The 21,564-nt window shown below is 38.0% G+C and overlaps 1 protein-coding gene across 5 annotated transcripts in view; it reads left to right on the top strand.

Annotated features, from left to right (window-relative positions):
* The window catches only part of CASK (calcium/calmodulin dependent serine protein kinase), a 190,190-nt gene that overhangs the window by 123,238 nt on the left and 45,388 nt on the right, over positions 1-21,564 (top strand). For 4 of the 5 annotated variants that reach the window (XM_063393045.1, XM_063393044.1, XM_063393042.1 and 1 more), the window contains exon 11: positions 11,841-11,962. In XM_063393045.1, coding sequence (XP_063249115.1) covers positions 11,841-11,962 — 122 coding nt within the window. Of the gene's footprint in view, positions 1-11,840; positions 11,963-17,512; positions 17,649-21,564 lie in introns of those variants that run through there. The other variant, XM_063393046.1, reaches the window with a different exon arrangement.

Here is a 21,564-nt window from a genome sequence, read left to right as displayed (position 1 = left end):
ATTGAATGCATACACTAATTGTTTATTTCCTTCCATTTCATATAAGCAAGTAATTATTAAAAATTATTTTATTATCATGAATATAAGAATTATATGCCCCATAAGAATGGGGGCAACTTTTCTTGGTTGAAATTCTCCAATTTCACCTCTTGGAATCCAAGTTCGAGCACTAAAATTAACGCATTGCTTCCTCCTTAGACATGAACACTGTTCATAATTCCCATAGAAATGAATGGGAATCTCAGATCATTTATTGAAAAAAGGCAATCAAATCCTCATAGCTTAAGTTCAGCCAGACAGCTTTTGGTTGTACTTGCAGTTCAGGATCCACCTATTCTTTAAAGAAAGAATAAATCAGTTTTACTTCACCTAGAGCTACTTGCAGTGCCTTAATTTTTGTTTCCATCTACTTCCCCCATTCCAGTGGTGAATGGCCACCAACATGACTGGCAGTGGCAACTTTCCTAATCTGGAAACAGCAGTTCTGCTTTCCAGTTTCAGTCTCACATCAACAGGACATGTGTCTTCCTCAGAGTGATGTAATTGCACATACCACTATAAAGGAAAGTTCCAAGTTCTATTTTTTTCTGCTCACAGAAATCCAGTGCGCACATAAATCGTACAGAATATCTGTGTTGGATCCATTGTTAGCTTGTGTTCATTTCTGAAATAACTGAAATTAAAGTTTGGAATTCTCAGGAAAGCAAAGTTATTCTCTAACCTGACACCGTTGATCAGACTGATGGGGGATCACAGTGATCAGGAAACCATGCTAAGTGGGTAGTTTTCATTATGTTTCTCTGGCCCACTACTTTAGCTGATAGAATAATTAGTATTGAACACTGAGCCTTGCAAGAAAAGACTCTGCAACTCCTTCAGCTTCTGGAATTCCTAGATATGGAAATCTATTTTGTTTCCTCTTCGGAAGTACACTAATAATACTTTCAAATATTTCTAGCTTGTAGTAGGGGTCTTGTGATGATTCTAAATCAAGCTAGTTCAGGGAAATTAAACATAAAACTCAAGAATTGCAGTAGAAACTTGATTATCTTAAGGTTATTTAAGTTTCCTTCCTAATATCTCATAATGTTATTCCAGACCATAAACACTAATGAAGAGCATTTAATATTTTAGATGTGGTTGCCAGTTATTCCTCCCATAAAATTTCATTAAGCTTATCTTTGTAATTAAATGGTTTGTCAGAAACAAGCAGAGCTCCTACAGAGATAAATATACAGGAATATAGATACTTATTAGGTTATCCAAGTTACATTTCCTGTCTTCCAGGGCTTTCCAAACAAAGAAACAGAAGATTTCAGTTCTCTCTTTTTCCCCAGTTGATGTAGAGGTGTTCTTCCTCAAAGTTCAGTTTGGAAACCTGGGCTTGCTGGAACCTTGCAGCATTTTCCTGTGCTACCAGAGTATTATCCTGGGATAGGGAGGCACTGCAGGCAGCAAGTCAGGTGACTTTTGTAGATGCAGAATCACAAATTCTTGTTGGACAGTTTTCCAGTGATGGTCAGCAAGTTGCATAACTAAATTAGATGGGAATGAACAGAGATAAATTTTGTTTAAGGTCAGCCAGATTTTTTTCTGTACCCATCTTCCTTTCATTTGCACAATGTGACAACTCTTGGTTCCAACCACTTGCTGACCACTGGGTGGTCTGTTTCCTCTTTTGTCAGCAACCATCCTCTGAAGAACTTGAATTAATCCTGCTGTCATCCTGTTGGTAACACGGCAGAAACCAGTCCTGCTGAATTTTAGTGTGATAAAACCTTTAAAAATGCTTTTAAACTACAATGCTGCTTTATTGCTGACAGTCTGTGTTCAGTAACTTCCTCAGTAAAGCCACCAAGCAGTTCAGCTGACAAGCTTTGTGCAAATGGTCTTTTCTAGAATGTAAAACATTGGATTCTCAGCTTGCCAGTTTCCAAGACATTGTAAAATGTGTATTCCCCAAGGCAACAAATGTTTTGGATATTTTTAATATGCTGAAACAAACATAAATCAGAAGTTAGCAATCAGCAGCCCTGAAGGTTAAATCTGTCACAGGAGAAAAACTGGCCCAGTGGGAAGTATTTGAGGTGGACAATGAAATAAATAAGGTGCCAGGGAAATTCAGTATTTGCTCTCTCCTGTCCTTCCCCATCTGACTCCCTCCCCTTTCCTGCCCAGTGCCTGGCCCTCCTACCTAATTGCACATTAGCTCTAGACAGGATTTCCTCCCCTTCTGTCATGTGCTGGCCACTTGTCCCCCAGCAGAGTGTACAGAAATACATTTTCAAGTGTTTTCATAACAGTGCCTCAGGCTGGGGAATGAACATGACCAATGTAAAGCTTTTAATTTTTCCTCCTTTTGCTTCTTGAGGTTTGACTTGAGAAGCTGAATTGAGGATGGCTGTTTCATAGGGAGTGTTAAGTAGATTCAAAATGGTTATGTTTTCAGGGCATCAGTTAGAAAAGCTGATAAATTGAAAAAGGTTTTTGTAACTTTGTATTTCCAAAAGCTTTTTGTAGCCACATTTTCAGAAGGGAGTCACTGCTGGAGTTAAGCTAGTTGATAGTCCCTAGTCTTTGGAAAACTGCATAACTGACTTTTAATTAAAGCAAACCTTACCTTTTGGTTAAAGAATGTTACTCTCTAATGTCTGCTGGAATTGCTTGGTCTGCGGCACACATTTCTCAGCTGTGACTCAGAGGTTTCCGAGCAGCTTTTTCCTGCAGACAGCTCTGGATTCCTGTAAGAGATCCTTGAGCTGTTCTTTGGGGTAACCTCAGAGCAAGAGAAGAGCCTGGGTGGCCAGAAGTGCCCCTGCACCTGTGCTGAGCGGGAACCCTGCCGCAGCGCTTCCTGCAGCCCTGGGAGCGCTGAGCTCTGCAGCCACTCTGGGAGCACATGAGTGCACAAGCAGGGTTTGCACTGCACACACAAAGCAGCCACACTGAGGCTCCTTCAGTGCCTCGTTTTCTCTAACTGCAAGGCACAGATTCCACACAGCATTTTCACAAGTGCTTTTTGGTGCTTTGTCTCAGGATTGATGTGGGCAAGTTGAAATTTTCATGCTGTTCTATTTTGTCGGACTCTGTGTTGTCGTGTCAAATGAGAAGTTCTTAACAGCATGAGATCTTGATCTTCAAATTTGATAATAAAAATGGGAATAAAGCTCAATCTCTTAGTCTTTCAGAGTAAAATCAAACATTATAGATATGAACAAATTGTAAACTCGCTGTTTCCAACATACATGGAAGTAGCTGAACTCACAAGTTAGAATGGTTAGTTGTTTTATGGGATTTAGAATTCATCAAATACTGTCAATACAAGCCCATATCTTAAAATCCATCAGTTTCATCAACATAAGAAAGAAAAAACCCCCTTTCGTTATGCAAAAATTACCACTGAATTTGTAAATGTTTTCAAAGTGTAACATTTTAAAATACAAATGCTTGGGAGAAAAAACTACATTCACCTTATAATTGTTATTAATTCCTTCACTGGTATTACAAACACAGTTACCAGTTTTGAGATCGTGAGTTTGAATGTTTCCAATATTCTGTCATTAACTTTATGATTTTTCTTATTTCTTTATTCTTTATTCATTATTTTTTTCTTAATTCTTTGCTCTGATATGTTTAAATTAAAAGGCATAAAGACACTGTTAATTAAAAGCAATAATGAAGTGGTTGTATTTCTAAATGGTTCACATAACATTTCTCACTACAACTTTTGATTTCAATATAACATTGCTAAATTTTGCTTACTAAGTATATTAATATGATGTTATGCATCATTTGCAGTATGTTGAATTATTTTATCGTTTCACCTCTTACAATATTTTTACTAAGAATAACTTCTTGTCTATGAGTTTTTTAAAATAGCTTAACCAATGTTGGGAAAAGTCTGGTATTAATAGATCTCTAGCACTGCATCCATGTGCTGCCTTCCCAATGCCAAGTGTTTGTTTTCCTCCCATCCCAGTCTGCCAGTGCCATTTGCTTCACACATAGAAAAACCATATTAAAAACTGGGGGGGTGATCCTTGTCACTTTGTTGAGACTATTTTGTGGCTAAATTAGTCTGCTAGGTTGCAGCTTTATAAATGGCTTGTTCTGAGATCTTCATACTGTTTGTTGTTTGTCCAAACGCTGCCTTCCTTCTAGGACTTCTAGCAGCAGAAAGTAGGTATCCCTTTGTTTTCCTTTAAGGCATATCAGTCAGCTATGGTGTGTGGTTTTGCATGTTTAAAAATCTGCTTTCTTTGCTTCTCTTTGCTTTTTCCAGTTTTAATACTGCCTGTTCAAATAAAATTATATGGTATTGAGTAAATTTGCCTACAGTATAATATATAATCAAGAGTGTAATTAAGCAGAAGGATGATTTCCAGGGAATTCTGAAGATTCTAATTTAGAGGCAGTATTAAAATTGCCTGAGTTTTGGGGGTTTTTTCCCAATATTTCATATTTGCAACACAACTGAACTAAAACTTAATTTTCATTGAATTAATAAAGTATACAATATTATAGTTTTGCATTTTCATTTTGAATTTGTTTTCATGGGCTATTTTTTTTTCTTTCTAACAAACATATACTATAATATTAGTCAAATATTATATTCTTGCTCTGTGCTTGCATGAACTCTCTTGATCCTTCTGTGTTGATGTGATACCTGATCTATGCATATGCACTGTGGATATGCATACACCTGATTTCAGTAACTCTCCAGTGTGTGTCTCCTCAATGAAGGAATGTTGTTGGCACGTAGGGAGGAGGTTCTGCTGCAGGGTAGCTGCACACTTTGTGAGAGACTGGAAGCACAAGCACTTCTCAAACCTTCAGATTGTGCTAGGCAGAGGAGAAGGTGTGAAATTTTAGACCCTTTGACACAAGCCACAACCATTTCAAAAACAACTAATTCAGCATTTCCAAAAACGAGCTACAAAAAGTGGGGGTTTCCTGCAGCATTTTAAAACTTGTAGGTAAACTTGTAGCTCTACCTCTGTCCTAGGTCAGGACATGTCAGCAGGACACTTGTCCATGTCTCCATTTCTGATCAGTCATGGATTTTGTGGTTGTTGTTGTTGTTTGGTTCATTCTTTTGATTTTACAGGTTGTGGGGGAAGTTTTTCCTTGTCCTCCTATTTCCCCATCTCTGAATGCCTGTCCAGTAACACAGGAGTGAAAGTACAATGGAATTTTATATGAAAGTTTTGTGCTAGTATTATTTTTAAACAGTTATAAGAAAAAAAAAACAAAACCAACTCATACAGAGCCTGTGCCATGATTTTTGGGGTTTTGTTTGTGCACAGAGACTTTTCTTCTGCAAACTGACTGTAAGAGCATGATGCCATCAGGCTGGTCAGAAGGGGATTTTTAGACATTTTTGCAATGTGGAAGAAAGGCTCTAAGGAAGGGATAGTGAAGAGCATTCATCTATTAAAATATTTATTGGTTTAGTTGCATGTGAATGCACTTACATGTAAGCTACAGGTCTGATCTGAAAAACAACACTTCTGCATATTCTTAACCACCACACTGGACTGGTTTCTGTCATATCTGTGGCTGGTTTTACAGTGAGGGGTAGCTGGGAAAAGGAGTTAACAAACTGTGAGAAGGTGCCAAGTGTGGAGACAGGAGAAGGCTGGAGCTGTGCCTACACTCAGTGCCCCTGTGTGTGCAGGATAAAAGGAAGGCTGTCTTCAAAATTAAGCATCAGTGTCTCACTGCCCTCTTTGTCCTCTCCCTCACCACTTACTCTTCCCCCCCACATCCTTTTTGTTTTCCATGTGTAGTACTGTCCTCTACATTCCTTCTGCTGTTTGGGAACACGTAATCTCTTGTTTTCTTTTATTTTTTTTATTTTTCTTTTTCCCTTTGTTTAGTCTCTTTCTCCCTGTTCTTCTTTCCTGCACCTATTTGCTTTAGTTTATTTTCTTTTACATGCCTTTCTCTTCTTCCTTGTACTCCTTAGATTTTCTTACCTTCTTTAATGTAGTTGTAAATCCCAATACCCTTCCATTGCACCAGCTGTCTTCTTTCTGAATTTTTATTGTCATCTCCATAAACCTCCATCTTTCTAATTCTCTTATTACACTCCTCCTGATTGTTTTATATACATATAGTGTATATATATACATATATTTATATTATCAGTGCCTTATTTGCTTCCCAGTAGCATTCACACAACTGTGTGCATTTAGGAGCTTATTTGTAAATTTACAGGGTGTCTGAACTTCATTGTTTGATTTCAGTCCAAGAAGGAAGAATCATGAAATACTGTATAGCTCAAATTTGAGCAGCACAGAGCCTTTACTTACCTTACATGTTAGTTACACTGCTGTGTGTATGTGAAACGTGTATCTCCCACCTTATTTTAAACTATTACAGTCATATATATGCACCTGCTTTGGCTGTCACCTCTTCCTGCAGAGTCAGTTGCTCTGGAATACAGTGAACAGCAAAGAGCAACAAATTAATGTGTGAGATCAGAGGCATCTCGTGATTTTTGCAGATGTTGTTTCAAGGGATGAAGAGCAGCTGCTGCTCAGCTGGCTTTCTCTAAATCTGAGAAGTTACATCAGTTAAAGTGGTGGAAAGGTCTGCATTTTATAATAATGCCCATGGTTGTTTTCTCATGAGATTGTATCCTGTGACTTCATTTTGTCATTGCAATATGTGATCTCTCTGAAATTTAACAATTCCTGATGATTTTTCATCTTTCCTTGCTGGATGTACTACCCTCGGACCTTTTCACAAAGTAAAATGTAAATCCTGCCTTCTGAAATGCCTGTGCTTTAAGAGCCAGGAGGGGTTTTAATTTCATTTCCAGCAGCTGCCCATGAGAAGGCAGCCAAGAGATGAGGCTGAAATCTCTTTTTAAAGAAAAAGAAATCAGCTCCTGTTTATTGTAGATTGGCTGACATGAGGACTGAACTGTGATATATAGAGAAATCACAAATGACAGCAAAGTCTTGCTTAGTCATTTAAATACCACCGTAAAATCTTCAAGACACAGTTACTTACCTATTTACACAACATAAAGAATAGTTGAAAAGCCAGTCAAATAAAGGTAATTTATAAGAATGAATAGGATTAAAATTAGTGCCTGGTGTCATGAACTTCATTTTATGTGGTTCTACAAATCTAAGAGATTTAGATTTTGCCAATGTCTCTGTAATAAAAACATGCTGTTATAATAATGGTTATTATGAGTTCTTCTGCAGAGTTGTTTCCTGGCGTAGTAATAGCAGGAGACTGGCAGAAAGGTCACGGGTTTATTGTTCTGTGTTTAAACATCAGGCTTCCCAAGTCCTGGGTTTTCATTACTCAGAAGCAGGTTTGTGACTGACCCAAGACTTAAATGAGCATTTGTAATCTTCAGTGTTAAAAAATATTCCAAAGAGTTCTTTTTGCCCTGTGTCAGAATGTATTTGCAGTCAGGATGTAGTCTGTGTTTTGTTGCAATATCTGAGTCTCTTTACCTAAACACTTTATTCAGCCTTGCTGAATATCTGCTCTTGCAGATCACATGTCACATGAAAAGAGGTTCCTAATTCTATTTACTGCCTGTTATATAACAGAGGGAGCCAGTTACACCTGCCTGGTGTGCTGAGAAGCCTCAGAAAAACAAACTTTTGGGATGCTTTATTCTAGGGGGACACATGACTACTGGAGAATATGTAGGCTATTCTTGGAATAGTATTTAAAATTCTCTTTTACTCTGTTCTGGGGAGAAGTAAGCAACTCCTCCCTACATTTAAAGTTCAGTTTCTCCAGCCAAACCACCTGTTGCAGACTAGAATAGCTGGATGTTGTAGTAACAACACTGTTTTACCAAAGCTTTGTCAGCTGCCAACCTGATGGACCAGTGTCTGTAGCAACTTCAGGTGCACTGTAGGAGAGCTATGAAGACTCTAGAGACAGAATTCAGCTGTAAAAGAGAACTGTTTCTGACTGGCCATCTCCAAAAATGAGGTAAAAGATCCTGCACAGAATACCTGTGGTAACTTTGACTGCACTGCGTAAAGGGAAAATCCCAAGTTTCTGCCTCATAAAGCAAATACTTGTCTCTGATAAATAGTAGATCTGCCTCAGTAGGCAGAAAACTGCTTAATTCATCTCTGTCTTCTCAGAAGTAATTTGGTATCATCCTTGAGAAGTCATTCCACTAACTACAAAAGCATTTTATGTACTAGTACTGACTGCAGGAGACTGTCATAAGCATTCTAATGTGGTTTTTCTTCTTTTTTATATATGACAGCCCATAGTTTTCAACTTTGCAGAGTTGGCAGTCCCCAGGAAACTCTGACTAGCTGCAGCCATCCTTTCTTAGGTGTTCTTACGGGACTACAAGAAAGACAAGGTTGTGTGCGTGGCCCAGAGTGTCACTGCTCCTTTGGACACTGAGGTCATTACTGTGCATTTGCAGGGGGATCCATCCACATCACAGAACCATGTTTGGTGTGGATTTTGTTACTGTTTCTGCAGAGAGGAGTCTTCTATTTATATCACTGGAATTGCAGCCTTTCCTGTGCAATTGGATCTGGTTTTTTGGTAACTTAAGGTGCAGGGTGGGGTTCATTTCACCCAGAAGTCGGGGCTACTTGAAAATTCTGGGGCAGTGAGCAGCATTTTCTAACAAAGTTTACTTTATGGAGTCTTAAAAAACAAATGAACACAGCCAGTCAAGTTAGTCAGCTTCCTGATTTTTCCTGCCTTACTAATATTGATGCACCATTCTAATATTCATGTTTCTAGATTCTGTCTGTAACTGCTACAGACTGTGAGAAGTCTGAGATTTTAGCTCGTATGACTGTAATAGTTCATTTAAGTTCTTCCTTTATCATCTGTGCTGAGACTAAAATGGGTGCACTTGCAATGTTGAAAAGAGGTTAAATCCTATTTCAAGAGGATATAAGCTTTAATTATAAACATTGAGTGCCTTTACAGTTTCCCCAAAGGTTAGAAATTTAGCTTGAATATGAATCTTTTTAGAAACAGCTGTGCTGTAAGGGTTGGTTAATTTTATTTTATGTAGTATTTCTTCCCTGAATTTAAAAATTTTCTGAAAGGAACTTTTAGACTTTTTTAACAAATATCTGTAACAAAGAGAGTTTAGGTGTTCACAAAAAAATGCCTGAAAATTGTCACTTTTTTTAAGCACTAACGTGCTGTCAGTATATTGTTGCTATGCCATTTTCTCATGCAGGTGCACATTATTTGTGAGTGAGAGGCAGTACATGAAGCATGAGATTATAGGTAAAAAAATAAAAGGTAAAACTGTCATTTGGGAAATTAACAAATCTCTATCAGAAAGTCCCATCAAATTTCTTAAAGGCATTCATGGAAATTTTATTTTACAGCCTTCTGTTCAATGTGACCTATGGACAGGAGAAAAAAAAGACCAAATGATCAAACTCCTTTTTTTTTTTTTTTTTTCAAATTCCCAAATATTCAAGAGGTTGTTGACATACAAATATTGAAAAATTATAACCTTCATTTCCCGTTTCAAAGCCCTCAAAGTATTCCACAAAATAAAGTTTGCAAAGTAAATAATATTGCCAAATAAAAAATGTGGTGGTCCAGAGCATTTGGTGTTTCACAATAGCACAGTACTGCAGGGAATTTTGGACACACTTCTTACTGGTTCCACATTTGGCTCAGATTTTGGTGATTATGGGCAACACTGAGCAGAATTAGAGACCCTTAAGACACCCAGGCTTCTGAATTGAATCTTCTATTGAGTTTTCCTTAAATACTCCAAATACACAGAAAGGGCTTTGAATCCAGAAAAAGAAGCTTTGCTTGGAAATAAAATAATTCAAACTCTGAGCATGAAAAGAACAGAAATAAAAGAGAATTTTAACAAATTTTCTTCTACCAACTGGATCCTGGAAAGTCAAGCACTTTCCTTCAGGCTTGGAGATCTCTAAGTCCATCAACCTGTAAATGATGTGCTGAACATGTAAAGGAAACAGTGCAGTCCTTTTTGAGTCCTTGAGTAGTTTTTTTTCCTTGCCTTTGAGGCTCAGCTGTGCTCACTCCATCCTCTTACCAGCAGATCCCCAGTCCTTATATTTTCTCAGGTTTCTTGCAGAGGGATGTGGATGGTTCCTTCCAGCTGAGCAGCCTTGTTCATTATCAAAGAGGAAGCAAATTTTTCTCTTTTTTACTGTGCCTGACCTCATGCACAGCCACTACTAAAAGTCATTTAGTAGTTTGTAAACATTTGTTTTATTTGCTGGCGGCCACAGATTTTTAAAAGAACATTTAAAAGTACATCAAATAGGTATAAATAGACACACTTGATGGCAGAGAACTAACTTTTATTGCTCCTGAGACATGAGTTGTGAGTGAGGAGGATACTGTGGTTCTCAGGTCTCAGAGAACTGTGAAGAGAATCCTGGGCTGAGGTTTGTACTAAATGTGATGCAAGAGTTTCTAGATTTGTAATTTATTTTTCCTTGTAAGCCATAAGGTTGCAAGTCTTGTATAGTAGTTTTTGTGTATTTTGTTATGTTTATTCCAGTTTTTCAAGATTTTCAGAGAAATAAGTTAGCTTCTTTCCTTGTGTGCTTAAGAGGCAGTTGGGTTATTGTTTTTCTTGCATTCTGAAAATGCAGTACAAAAGGCTTTGAGTTAAGGAGGCCAGGTGAGAATTGTTCATGCAATAGAAGATAGAATCTCAAGGCATGCAGCAGTTTTTTAGATGTTATCTATCTTGTGAAAAAGACACAGGGAAACATATAAGTAAACAGAATAAGCATATTGATGAGAAATTAGTAAAACAGAGAATGTGTAGGATTTGGTATCCAGAATTAAGAATTTCTTTATGAAAAAGCATTGTTGCAGACTCTCACTGGATATGCTGCCTTCTTACCAGGTGCTTTTACCACAGTGCAAAAAGTGAAGTTGTGGACCATGGGTGTTTGAGATAAGCCAAAGTTGGCATTCTGGTGAAGCACAGAAGTGGCAGCCACCACTGATACTCTGATTTTTAAACAAGTTGTTTCACACAGAACCACTCTAGGCTGGTTTACTGTGGATTTGTGTTGTATTTCTTTGTCCTCTCCTGCTGAGAGTTCAGCTGTTTCTCGTGGACTTCCACCATGCCTCCTGTTTCTCCTTTTTGTCTCCATAGCTGTCACTTCTCTCTCACCCCCATGCCATATAAAAATCATCCCCATCATCCTGTGACCCCAAACAATGCCCTCGTGAAAAAGCAGCAAATAATAGCAGGGTAGGAGATAACCAGGCAAGCAGAACAAACAGAACAAAACCACATTACAGCCATTTTTGTCCCCCAGAGGATTTGGCATCAGGTGTTTCTCCCTCTTCCTTCCTTTATCCCAATGCTGTTTTTAAAAATATTTGTGAAAGCATTGGTTCTTCCTGATTTTACTGATGTTTCGGATTAGATGTGAAAATAATTCTTACTGATGTTTCAAAATTTTTCAATATGTATTTGAAATTGTCTGGCAATTCAAAAAGAGAAAATGAAGGTTTGGGGTGGGAGTGGTGAGGACAGGCCAATAATTCAAGTTGCTCCATAAGACATCGTTGGAAGCAAGGCTAAAATAGAACAAAGCTGAGGTTAATAAAATCAGGTTTTAAACTCTCTCCCATTAAGCCATTTCTTATGTATAATTACATTATCTGTAAGCACTTTTGATATATGTAAAATTTATTCTGTGAGTTTTCCTGTTAAAAGTCCAGGTTTTTTAAGCTCCTGTTCCAGTTGTACCAGATGAATTGAAAGTTTCCTTTTCCAAAGTTCAGTTTACCATGAGCCTTCACTTTACTGATTTTTTTTATTCTCTTTTTTTTCTCCTATTGCCCCATAGGAGCAGTCTCACAGGTGCTGGACAGCCTGGAAGAAATTCATGCACTTACAGACTGCAGTGAAAAAGACTTAGATTTTCTTCACAGTGTTTTCCAGGATCAGCATCTTCACACGTTACTAGATGTAAGTTTACTGTGATAAAAATTTGAATGTGTTCCTGTGTCTGTTGTTCATTGGATAATATTTTGTTTTATCCTGAGCATATTACCTTTTTTGTTTGATACCAAAATAGATTTCTTTAGTTGTAGAATGTAAGAATCATTTTATGCAAAAATGAATTTTTAGAGTATTTTACAGTGTGTAAGTGATTAAGAGTTTGAGTTAATAGGTTTGCTTTAAAACAATTCATCAGAGTAGCTTTTTTTTTTCTATTAATAAGGGCCAGATTTTAGTTTTTATTTTAAAACATTAATTGCAACTTTATAACTGTACATATTCTATTATTATTAATGTTAAATGTACTAATCTTAGACCAGTTCTGAGGATACTCTTACAAGTGTGATTTTTTTTGTGTGTGAAGCACCAAGGTACACTCATTTCTCTTTTACTCTTGGACATGGTATGGAATAGGCTCAGTCGTCTAAAATCTGTTTTGCTCCATGGTTCTGGAGGGCTGTTAGTCCATAAGGCACCAGTGTCTTTCTGGGGGGCCAAAACACTCATTGAATGACAAATTCCAAAGCACATCATGCTGTCAGTGACTTTGTATCTGCACAGCACTGAGGTCTAAGATAAAAGTCAGAAGAAGTAGCAGAAAAAATACTTGTGGTGATGTTTTTTTCTGGGATATGTGGATACCTAATGTTGAAGACAGAGGACTTGCTTTTCAGACAAGGGTTTTTTTAAGCAATCTATACCTTGCACTGAGAAAAAACTCCAGATGGAAGCAAATGCAGAGAGGCACCTTGGCAAGTGCTGTGACACAGCAGTGGCAGATCTGTAGAACAAAGCAGCTGGCACTGAGGGGCCAGTGCTGGCACTGCTGAGTGTTCTAAGGGCTTTTACTTTCTGCCAGTTGTACTGCAGTCCTGTGGACTGAATAACCACTGGTAGGTGAACAGCATCTTTTATTTTAATGTTGTTTGAAAGTAAACTCTGGCAGCACTGGTACAGTGAAAAATGAAGAGTGGTATGTGGGCATAATGAAATTAATTTTAAAAAATGCATTTCTGGATCAAACCAAAATGCTTGTGTGATCACATGGATGATGACCTTTTTAGTACAATGTCTTAAGCTTAACAGCTCAGTGAATATCACAAGTCTAACAATGTGTGTGTGGTTTTTACCCAGTGAAAGAGCCACAGGAGTAGGAGTCATTCCAGCTGTCTGATCTGCAGGTAGATGATTATGTGTGTAGAGACTTGAGGGAGTTTCTGCAAAACTGTTGAATGCTCTGGTTCCTCTCTGCAGGAGCACGAGCTGAGTGTAAACAGAGCCACAGGTCCTTTGGTGCCCAAACTCTTCAAAATGTAGTGAATGATTTGTACACTGGTTACAGTTTGATCAGTCACTTGAATTCTGCACATTCTTGAAGTGTGAGGGATTCCAGTCCCCACATCAGTCTGGAAGTGGCCCCAGCTGCTGGGATCTGAGCTGGCAGCACAGAGCTGCTGGCAGAGCTTCCCCACAGCACAGCTGCCCTGGGCCTGCAGCATCCAGAGATGGGGAGCTGGCTGCTAAGTGATGATGGCATCGCTCTGGCACAGCACTGCAGTTCTAATCCTTGTTCTCTGGTAACTGTTTGTGCATTTTACATCAACAGTTATTGGGTAAAATGATATGAAGCAGACAGGAAAAAGGCCTAGGAGCTCATGACTTTTCTTTGCAATTTGCATTAAACTAGGAATCTTTTTTTCCCAGTTTAAGTTCCTCTAGCTTGTGTCCCAGATGCTTGAATTACTTTTCATATGGCATGCTGCAGTATGGAAAGGCAATCAGTTAATATGAACAAGAAATAAAAAATCTGATGAGGAGTAGAATAACATGAGTGTAGTAAGAACCAAAACACTTGTGTCACTCATGCAGAGAAGTTTTAGATATATATTAACCATTATGATGTTATCATATAACTTCTTGGGCTTTGGTAAACCACATGGCCTTAGTTTCAGTACTTTTCTGGGTTAAAGGTCTGCCAGACATTAGCTCATGCTTCTGCAATGCTTTTGCTTTTTTCTGCTCTTGACAGTACCAGTCTGGTTCCTAGTACTTCATTCATGACCTGGTATTGCTCTAATGGTCTGTTGTAGCTTTTCAAATAAGAAAAACCAGCAGTGAATTCATGCAGTTTTCACATTCTTCATCACAGTCATTCTCATAAACAGGAAGAGATGTATTTAATTGCACCTTACAAAGATACCTGTGAGAACAAAATACCATCAGTAAGCATTTCTGTTTTATTATGCTAGGTGGAAGGGAGATGATAGAATCTTCCCAAAGGTATTTTGATCAGAAAAAGAAAATTCTGAAAGAGTGCAGTGTCCTGAAATACATATTTTAAATCCTGAAGCAAGTTACATTATTTGAAAGGGTAGCTTTTTCATGTCAGTAACTGGAACATGGGAGATTGGTTTCTGGTTTTGTGTTAATACTATTCCAGTTACTTTCTCAGACTTCTGAAAAAAATCACCAGTTGTTCTTGGATGAAGTTCTGTCAGGGAAACTTTTTATTCCTCTCAGAGTATTTCGCGTTACAGAAGCCACCAGACCAAGTAACCTATAAACCATTATATCCCACTAAGTAGGAATTTTCTATTCTGTTGCAAAGTTATGGCTGTCACTTTGCATTAAACCACTGTTCCTCTTCTGTGGCCATTTTCCACAGTTAAATTTGTTCACATGTTCCTACTCTTTCTCAAGAGTTATCCTAGTTATTTTTAGATTAAGCACATGATGGTAGATCATGCCTGCTGCTGAAATACCTTATTTTGCCTCTGAAATAACTTCTTCTGAAGGCCAAGAAAGAAAGGACAGTCATTTTGTTAAGGGCACAAGTTACCCATGTGTTAGGTTGTTTCAGATCATGAAATAGAAATCTTTTTTCTCAGTAATTCATTGAATTGGGTGTTATGAGGACAGGCACCTCTGAAGGCCCCAGAAGGCATCATCCCATTGATGGTTTTAATTGATTAATTTGTTTAGATAACTGTCTGAAGCCTCTCTTCCAAATTACTTGATGGCCAAAGATGTTCAAAACAAGGGGGAAAAAAGTGCCAACTACTTAGAAAGGAGTTGATATTCACTCTCAGCCAAATCCTGCAGTACAGAAGCATATCCTGGTGTGGGTTTACTGAATAGTTTCATTGTGTGTTTGCTTCATCGTTTTACAGATCCTGTTATTTGTGTTGAGTGGGGGTTTTTCTGCACTGCAGTTACACAATTTATTATTAAAAACTTAATTGTGTTTACTGCAGAGAATAAAGAAAAGGCCCTTCTAGAAACAACCATATAAAAATATTCACTGCCTAAAAATTTATTATTTAATGATTGAATTTTTTTTTTAAGTTAAAGAATGACTTTGGTTTGAACAGATTTTTATTTTTTCTTGCTTCTGTTAAATGTGTGATGATCAAAATCCTGGTGAATGCTGTAGAACATTTCTCTGTGTCACTTAGAAATGTCTGGGTTTATGACTATATAAAGCTTTATAGACTGTTTCATTCCAGTATCCAATTTAAATGATAAAGAATGCAGTACAGTATATAAATAACTTTATGGAAAAACAGAGTTAAATTTAAGTAGTGAAAGCAGTTTTTTATTACCATGGACAGATTTTTAGAAGCCTTATCAAATGCTTGAATTAAATTCTTTTTTATTGACTTTTGTGAAAGACATCCTGGGAGACACTGCTGTCCTATCTCAGCAGCACTGATAAAGAAGTTGCAAAGTAATGTGAAGAGGTTACTAATTTTGGAGATCATGACAAAAGATTTTAATTCAATAATTATTTATTTTGCAAAGCATAGTGGGCTTCAAGGCTGTGCCTAGTGGGGAAGAGTTTTACACATTAAATTTCATCTCTATCAGTGCATCAAAGGAATTTTGCTCAAATGTCAACCCAGGAGCTGCTGTTTGGTGCACTGAAGGAGATGAGAGAAATTATTCTGCTGTGGAGTGGGGTGCTTTGGTCACCTCTGCAGGGCCCTGGCTGGGGTGATTCTGAATGCAGATGTCACTCGATTTCCAAGGGAGATTTTCACCCAGCAGGAGAACAATATCAGCTTTTGTGTGACTGGGGCCTCTCTGCTGGCTTTGTCTGCATCTGTGTGTCCCAAGGCAGAGATAGTTCTCCAGGCTGATGTGTTTTGGCTGCTAATTTTAAAAGTTTGTTACATTATTTTCGTAGATGGAATCCTTGAGGTAAGTGTTGTCATTTCTGTGATAAAAATGTTACAGGCTTTCAAGAAAGTTTATTTTACTTTTTGCTGGCTTAACACATTACACACCTATGGTTTTAACTAAATGAGGTTAAATAAATTTTGCACTGGCTATTTGTATCATGTCTATGTATGCAGACAGTTCTTTCTTTTTTGAGTTTAATTGATATTCACAGTGCATATATTTAAGGCATACTGATTTCTCTAGAGAATCTCACTTCTGTGTCTGTTATCCTTTGTTTCTCATGGTAGTGTCTCACAGGAACCTGCATCTGTGCACACTTCAGAGTTTCCTTAGGATTTCTTTTGAACTCTGTCATCCAAACAGATTTGGTCCTTAAGTCCAGACTTTTAAGGAAACATATTTTCTCTTTTGCTAGAATGTTGTTGGAACCTCAGTTTAGCTTCTTACATGATTGGCTAAAGCTTTCTGCTGGGTTTATTTTGGTTTGTTCTCTTTACCCTCCCAGTCTGGATGTTGGCACAGTAAATTTGAATTTCCTTTGTAAAAGTTGCAGTTACTAAGCAGTGTCCAGGCATGGCTGATACTGTAGTCCTCTGACAATTTCTTAAATTCTCCATGCATTTATCCCTGGTCTGCTCTTTTTTGAGCAAAGTGCATTATTTTAACAATTTTGATGTATACTTTAGAATTTCTAAAAGGCGGGGGGAGGAGGGCAAAAAAAAAAAAAAGTTGATTTTTCTCTTCAGGATGCTTTCATTTCCTTTTTTCTTTTATTTTAAATCATTAACAGACTGGTGGAATATCTATCATATGATGAGAAAATAAAATAAAACTAGCAGATGTGCATAAAAAGCTTAAATATTTTCCTAGGTCATCCAGTTTTACCATGTTTTGATTTGAATGAGAATGACTTTCTGTGTGAATCACATAGTGTGGTTCGAGTTTTTTTGGATGCACATTGATCCTCACCCTCTTGAATACTGATTTTGTTAACACTTATAGGGGGACATGTTTTAGTGAAACCTGAATGCTTCTCTTTTGCTAAAACAGATCACAGAGTGTGGTATGGATGTCTTACTTAAAATCCCTCAGAACATGTTATGCTTAAGTGAAATAATACTTTATCATTTTTAAAACACGTTGTTTCCATATTTGTAATTGTCCTTTATTTCATATCTTTGTAAGACAAAAACACATGGAAAATATTTGTAAAAAAAAAAAAGACAGAGGAAAGTATGTTGGCAGGAAGGCACCTTGCTATTTGGGGAATCAAATCTGGCTTTTATCCCAGTGCAGAGGCAGCGTGCTCAGCCCCAGGGAGTGGGAGGGACTGTCCCACACTGCAGTGGGAGCTCCTTTCCCAAGCAGTGTGGATGGAACAATGACCAAGCCTTAGGGAGAATTGTGAAGAATTCCTTCAGCAGGTGGGTTGGATCATCTCCACCAGTGCAGTGCATCTGGTCTCTAACAGGTAACTTCTCTGGCAGCTCTGTCTGAAAGAGCACAAAAAGCAGAGGCTATCCTGGAATTCCTTCTGCATTGTTTCATAGCCATTCTCTAAAATACTTTCCATTTTCATCTTCCACTGTAGCTTTGCATTTCATTTTCTCTGCTGCTGGGATAGGTGGATCACTTTGCCACTCAGCATCATCTCATTGTTTTCCTGTTCTTCCTGTTCCTCTGCCTTACAAATTAAATGGGGGTTTTATTTTATATTTAGTCTTCAGAGCAGAAAGCATTGTTGTTCACATTTTTATAATATATAATAGTGATAAGTAAGTGGGTCTCTCAAACCCAGGGCTAATACAAATAAATATGAGCCAACAGTTACTTTCATATTAATTGAGAGCAATTTTTGAGAAATTTATGTATCCACCACTTCCCAACAATGCAAAATTCTGGCTCAGTTTTCTTGACACTGGGAGAGTTACTTGGTTGTGCTTAACCTGTTCTGTTTTTAACTAATATTCTGTCATTCTGAGTATTTATAAGCTTGATGCTGATGTGATGAATCCTCAATGGAAATTCAGCTTGATAATGTACTTTAAATGGGAATTTTAGTACTTAGCCCATTTTTGTTGGCCTGATGTCATCACCCCCATGTAAAAGGTGGTTTGTGTCTGTGTGCACCAACATCTCTTACTCCAAAATACACAGACTGCTGTTTTTTATGTGGAACTAAACTTTCCTGCTATTTCAGTGTATTTTGAAGTTACTGGGCCCTGATACATCAAACAGTAGCATTGTATTCCTGACACTTGTGGAATATTTAATTAACTTCACTGATATTGTCTTGTGGTAAGGGGGATCAATTTCATATTTAACTTTCTACATTTTCTTCACTTCTTGTATTGTGTGTAGTTCAAGTTCCTTTTTAACCATAAGGGCTACCTGTTGTGTTTGGGAATTTTTCCTTATAAACCTACAGATTCTTAGATTTATTATTTCTCCAAGAGCTTGGGATCTACTCTGAGAAATGACAAAAATAAAGAAACACTACAGCACCTGGGCCACAAATCTTGAATAATGCTTCAGCTTTCTTAGTGCTGGGAGCTTAACTTTGGAGTGATACTTGAGTGTGCACTTAGTTTACATTCAAAAACCCAAAGGCAATGTGCAAACAGCCCAGTGAGCTCTGCTTCTGTGTCTGAATTCAGCCAGCCCTTGCTGCCTCCTTCTTCCAGTCCTTCAGGTAGTTGGCTGGGACATGTTGACTGTTCCAGGTGCTGGTGATCTCATTGAAATGTGTTTTTATTCACAGAATATCCTTGCAGAAAATTTATTTGAATAGGGAGAAACAAACGTAGTTCTTAATTCCAGCACTAGCACCTCCTCATGCAAGGTGTGCTCCATGTCTCAAAGCAGGGGAGGAGCTGTGTTCTAGGTATTGTGGATTTAAGTGGTTTTATGGGTTCTGTATCCCCCTGGAATGAGGTTCGTGGTCATTAGCATTTTCTCTTCAGGGTAATGATCCAACCCTGGCAAGGTACTTTGGCCAGTAGGATTGGGAATTAAGCCCATTTAGGCCTAACCTGACTCCATTAGTTCCTGTTCCTGGTTATTAGTCTGTATTGAAAGGTGAGGGAAAGACAGAGGCAAAGGTTTTTATGTGGGTTGTACCAAAGTGGTATCCACAGAACAAACCTCTTTATAAAGCCCTTCTGTATTGAGGGAGTCTTTCCTGGTGCTTATTGAACCATTTAGGTTGGAAAAAAATCTTTAAGGTCATCAAGTCCAGCTGTAAACCCAGCACTGCCAAGTCCACCACTTCACCAGGCAGCCTGTTCCAATGCTTGATAACCCTTTTGGTGAAAAATTTCCCTAATATCTGATCTAAAACCTTCCCTAGCACAATTTCAAGCTGTTTGCTCTTGACCTATCCCTTGTTACTTGGGTGAGGAGATCAACCCACAGCTTGCTGCTCCTTTGAGTGACTTATAAAGGGTGATGAGGTCTCCTCTGAGCCTCCTTTTCTCCAGACTAAACACCCCAAGTTCTCTCCTCCCCTATTTAGACTTCTGCTCCAGACCCTTTACCAGTGCCTTCAGCTAAACTCCCTCCAGCACTTCAGTGTCTTTTACATTTGTTTTTGTCTGATCAGCTGCATGGTGTCTTCTCTAAAAAGTGCTTTGCCTTGGTTTTGTTAAGATCAGCTTCAATTATACCTGATGTAGTAAAAAAGAAAAGAAAAAAGTGACTGTGTTAGTGAAATAATGGGATTTTTCTGTCCTTGAAGTCACTAATATGTTGGAGTACCTTGGGAAATAATGTTCTAAGCCCAAGTTTTTCCCAGCACTACTACTGGTACATTCCAGAGTGTTTTGCTTTTTTTAAATGGGACCTTGGAATTTTACTGGTTTTCCAGTTGCTGTGCTGGTTTTGTTGGTGCTGCCATGTGCAAAGCAGTACCTTTATCTCATCCTGGTTTGGCGTATTTCATCTTTGCAAAAGATGTTAAAACATTTGCAGTGTGAACAGAATAAAGCCTGGTTATGTCTGTGTACTGTCTGGCATGTCTTTAACATCTGCTGTCACTTGAGGAGAACTGCAGCTTCTACAGTCAATAAAAAATGTATGATGAGTATTAATATGGGTTTTCCTCAAAATAGGAGACAAATTACTAGGTTAGAGTCCTACTTTGTAAGGAAATAAAATGCTGTCAGACACCAGAGTCTGGGTTCATTATACATTAATGAGGCATTTGGGGACACCTGAAATTAAATAGAAGAAAATAATGTCTGCCGTGATTTTGTGGAGTAGCATAACCATTCTTTTTCAGTATTTCTGTGAGACAACTTGAAATAAATAAATAAATATCTTCTTGGTAACTGTGAAGCAAATCCAGAGGCACGATTCAAAAAGTGAGTTGTGGGAGAAGAAATGCACACACCCTGGAGTTTATTTTGTATAAATATAGTCCTTTCCTTGGCTCTTTTGCCTCTGAGGTGTTAAGGCTTTGATTTTACGGAGTAAGTGCATAACACTTGATAAACTCTGCTAAAAAGGAATATGTTCTACGACAGAGCTAAAAATTGTTTGTAGCTCATGTACACTGAAGGTAGAAACTTCACCCCTTGCAAAGAAATAGAATATAAAAGTCACATACTGCTGAATATCTGTGGGGTCTGAACCAATGTAAGCATAAATGTGTCCTTGAATCTGTTTTTTACTGTATCAGTGTGTGGAGCTGCAGAGATTTGTGTAGTCTTTGTGTCAGACTGAACTTTGTGTGATTTCCCCATAATTCATGACTGCCTGAAGCTTTGCTACAGCATTTTAACCTTTTGAGAGAATTTAAACTTGGATACATTTTCACTTTTTAAGGTTTTGATCAAAAGATAAACAACAGATAGCTACATAACTCTTAGCTACATAACAAGATGAAAAACCTTTTCAGTCGTCTTAAACCTTAACCTTCTGGTTCCCCCATGTTTCCAAGTATACAAAATATGCCAGTGGAAGATATACATGATAAAATATTGACTGGTAATGTCAATAAGGGCATCTCTCCCTGTTGCTGACACAAATAAAGAAGGGCTGTGTGTTTTCCTTACATCTTATGTCACCAGATTGCCACTGCCAGACCCTGTGAAGGCAGTGAAGAGCATTTCTTTCTGACATCCTTTTTATGTGTTTTCCTTCTCAAAGGGGCTTACAATCATTTCAGGGTTCCACCTTGACTAAAGAGATACCTCTCACCTGTCATTTATTTATGTTCATCCTCAGTACAATAAACCTTCATCATTTGTGTTTTACTAAGATGCTGTTCTGGCAGCTCAGTAGGACCACGTCTGACAGGCAGTGTGTTGTCATGCATATGTCACTGAAGGGTCAGGGATTTTATTCCATCAGTTCTTGAAGCAGATCAGTTCTTGTATCTCCTTCTT

The sequence above is a fragment of the Prinia subflava genome, chromosome 3 (assembly GCF_021018805.1).
Source record: "Prinia subflava isolate CZ2003 ecotype Zambia chromosome 3, Cam_Psub_1.2, whole genome shotgun sequence".
NCBI classification, from domain to species: domain Eukaryota; kingdom Metazoa; phylum Chordata; class Aves; order Passeriformes; family Cisticolidae; genus Prinia; species Prinia subflava.
The sequence above is the reverse complement of the archived record's forward strand: the minus strand, read 5'-3'. Positions and strand labels throughout refer to the sequence as shown.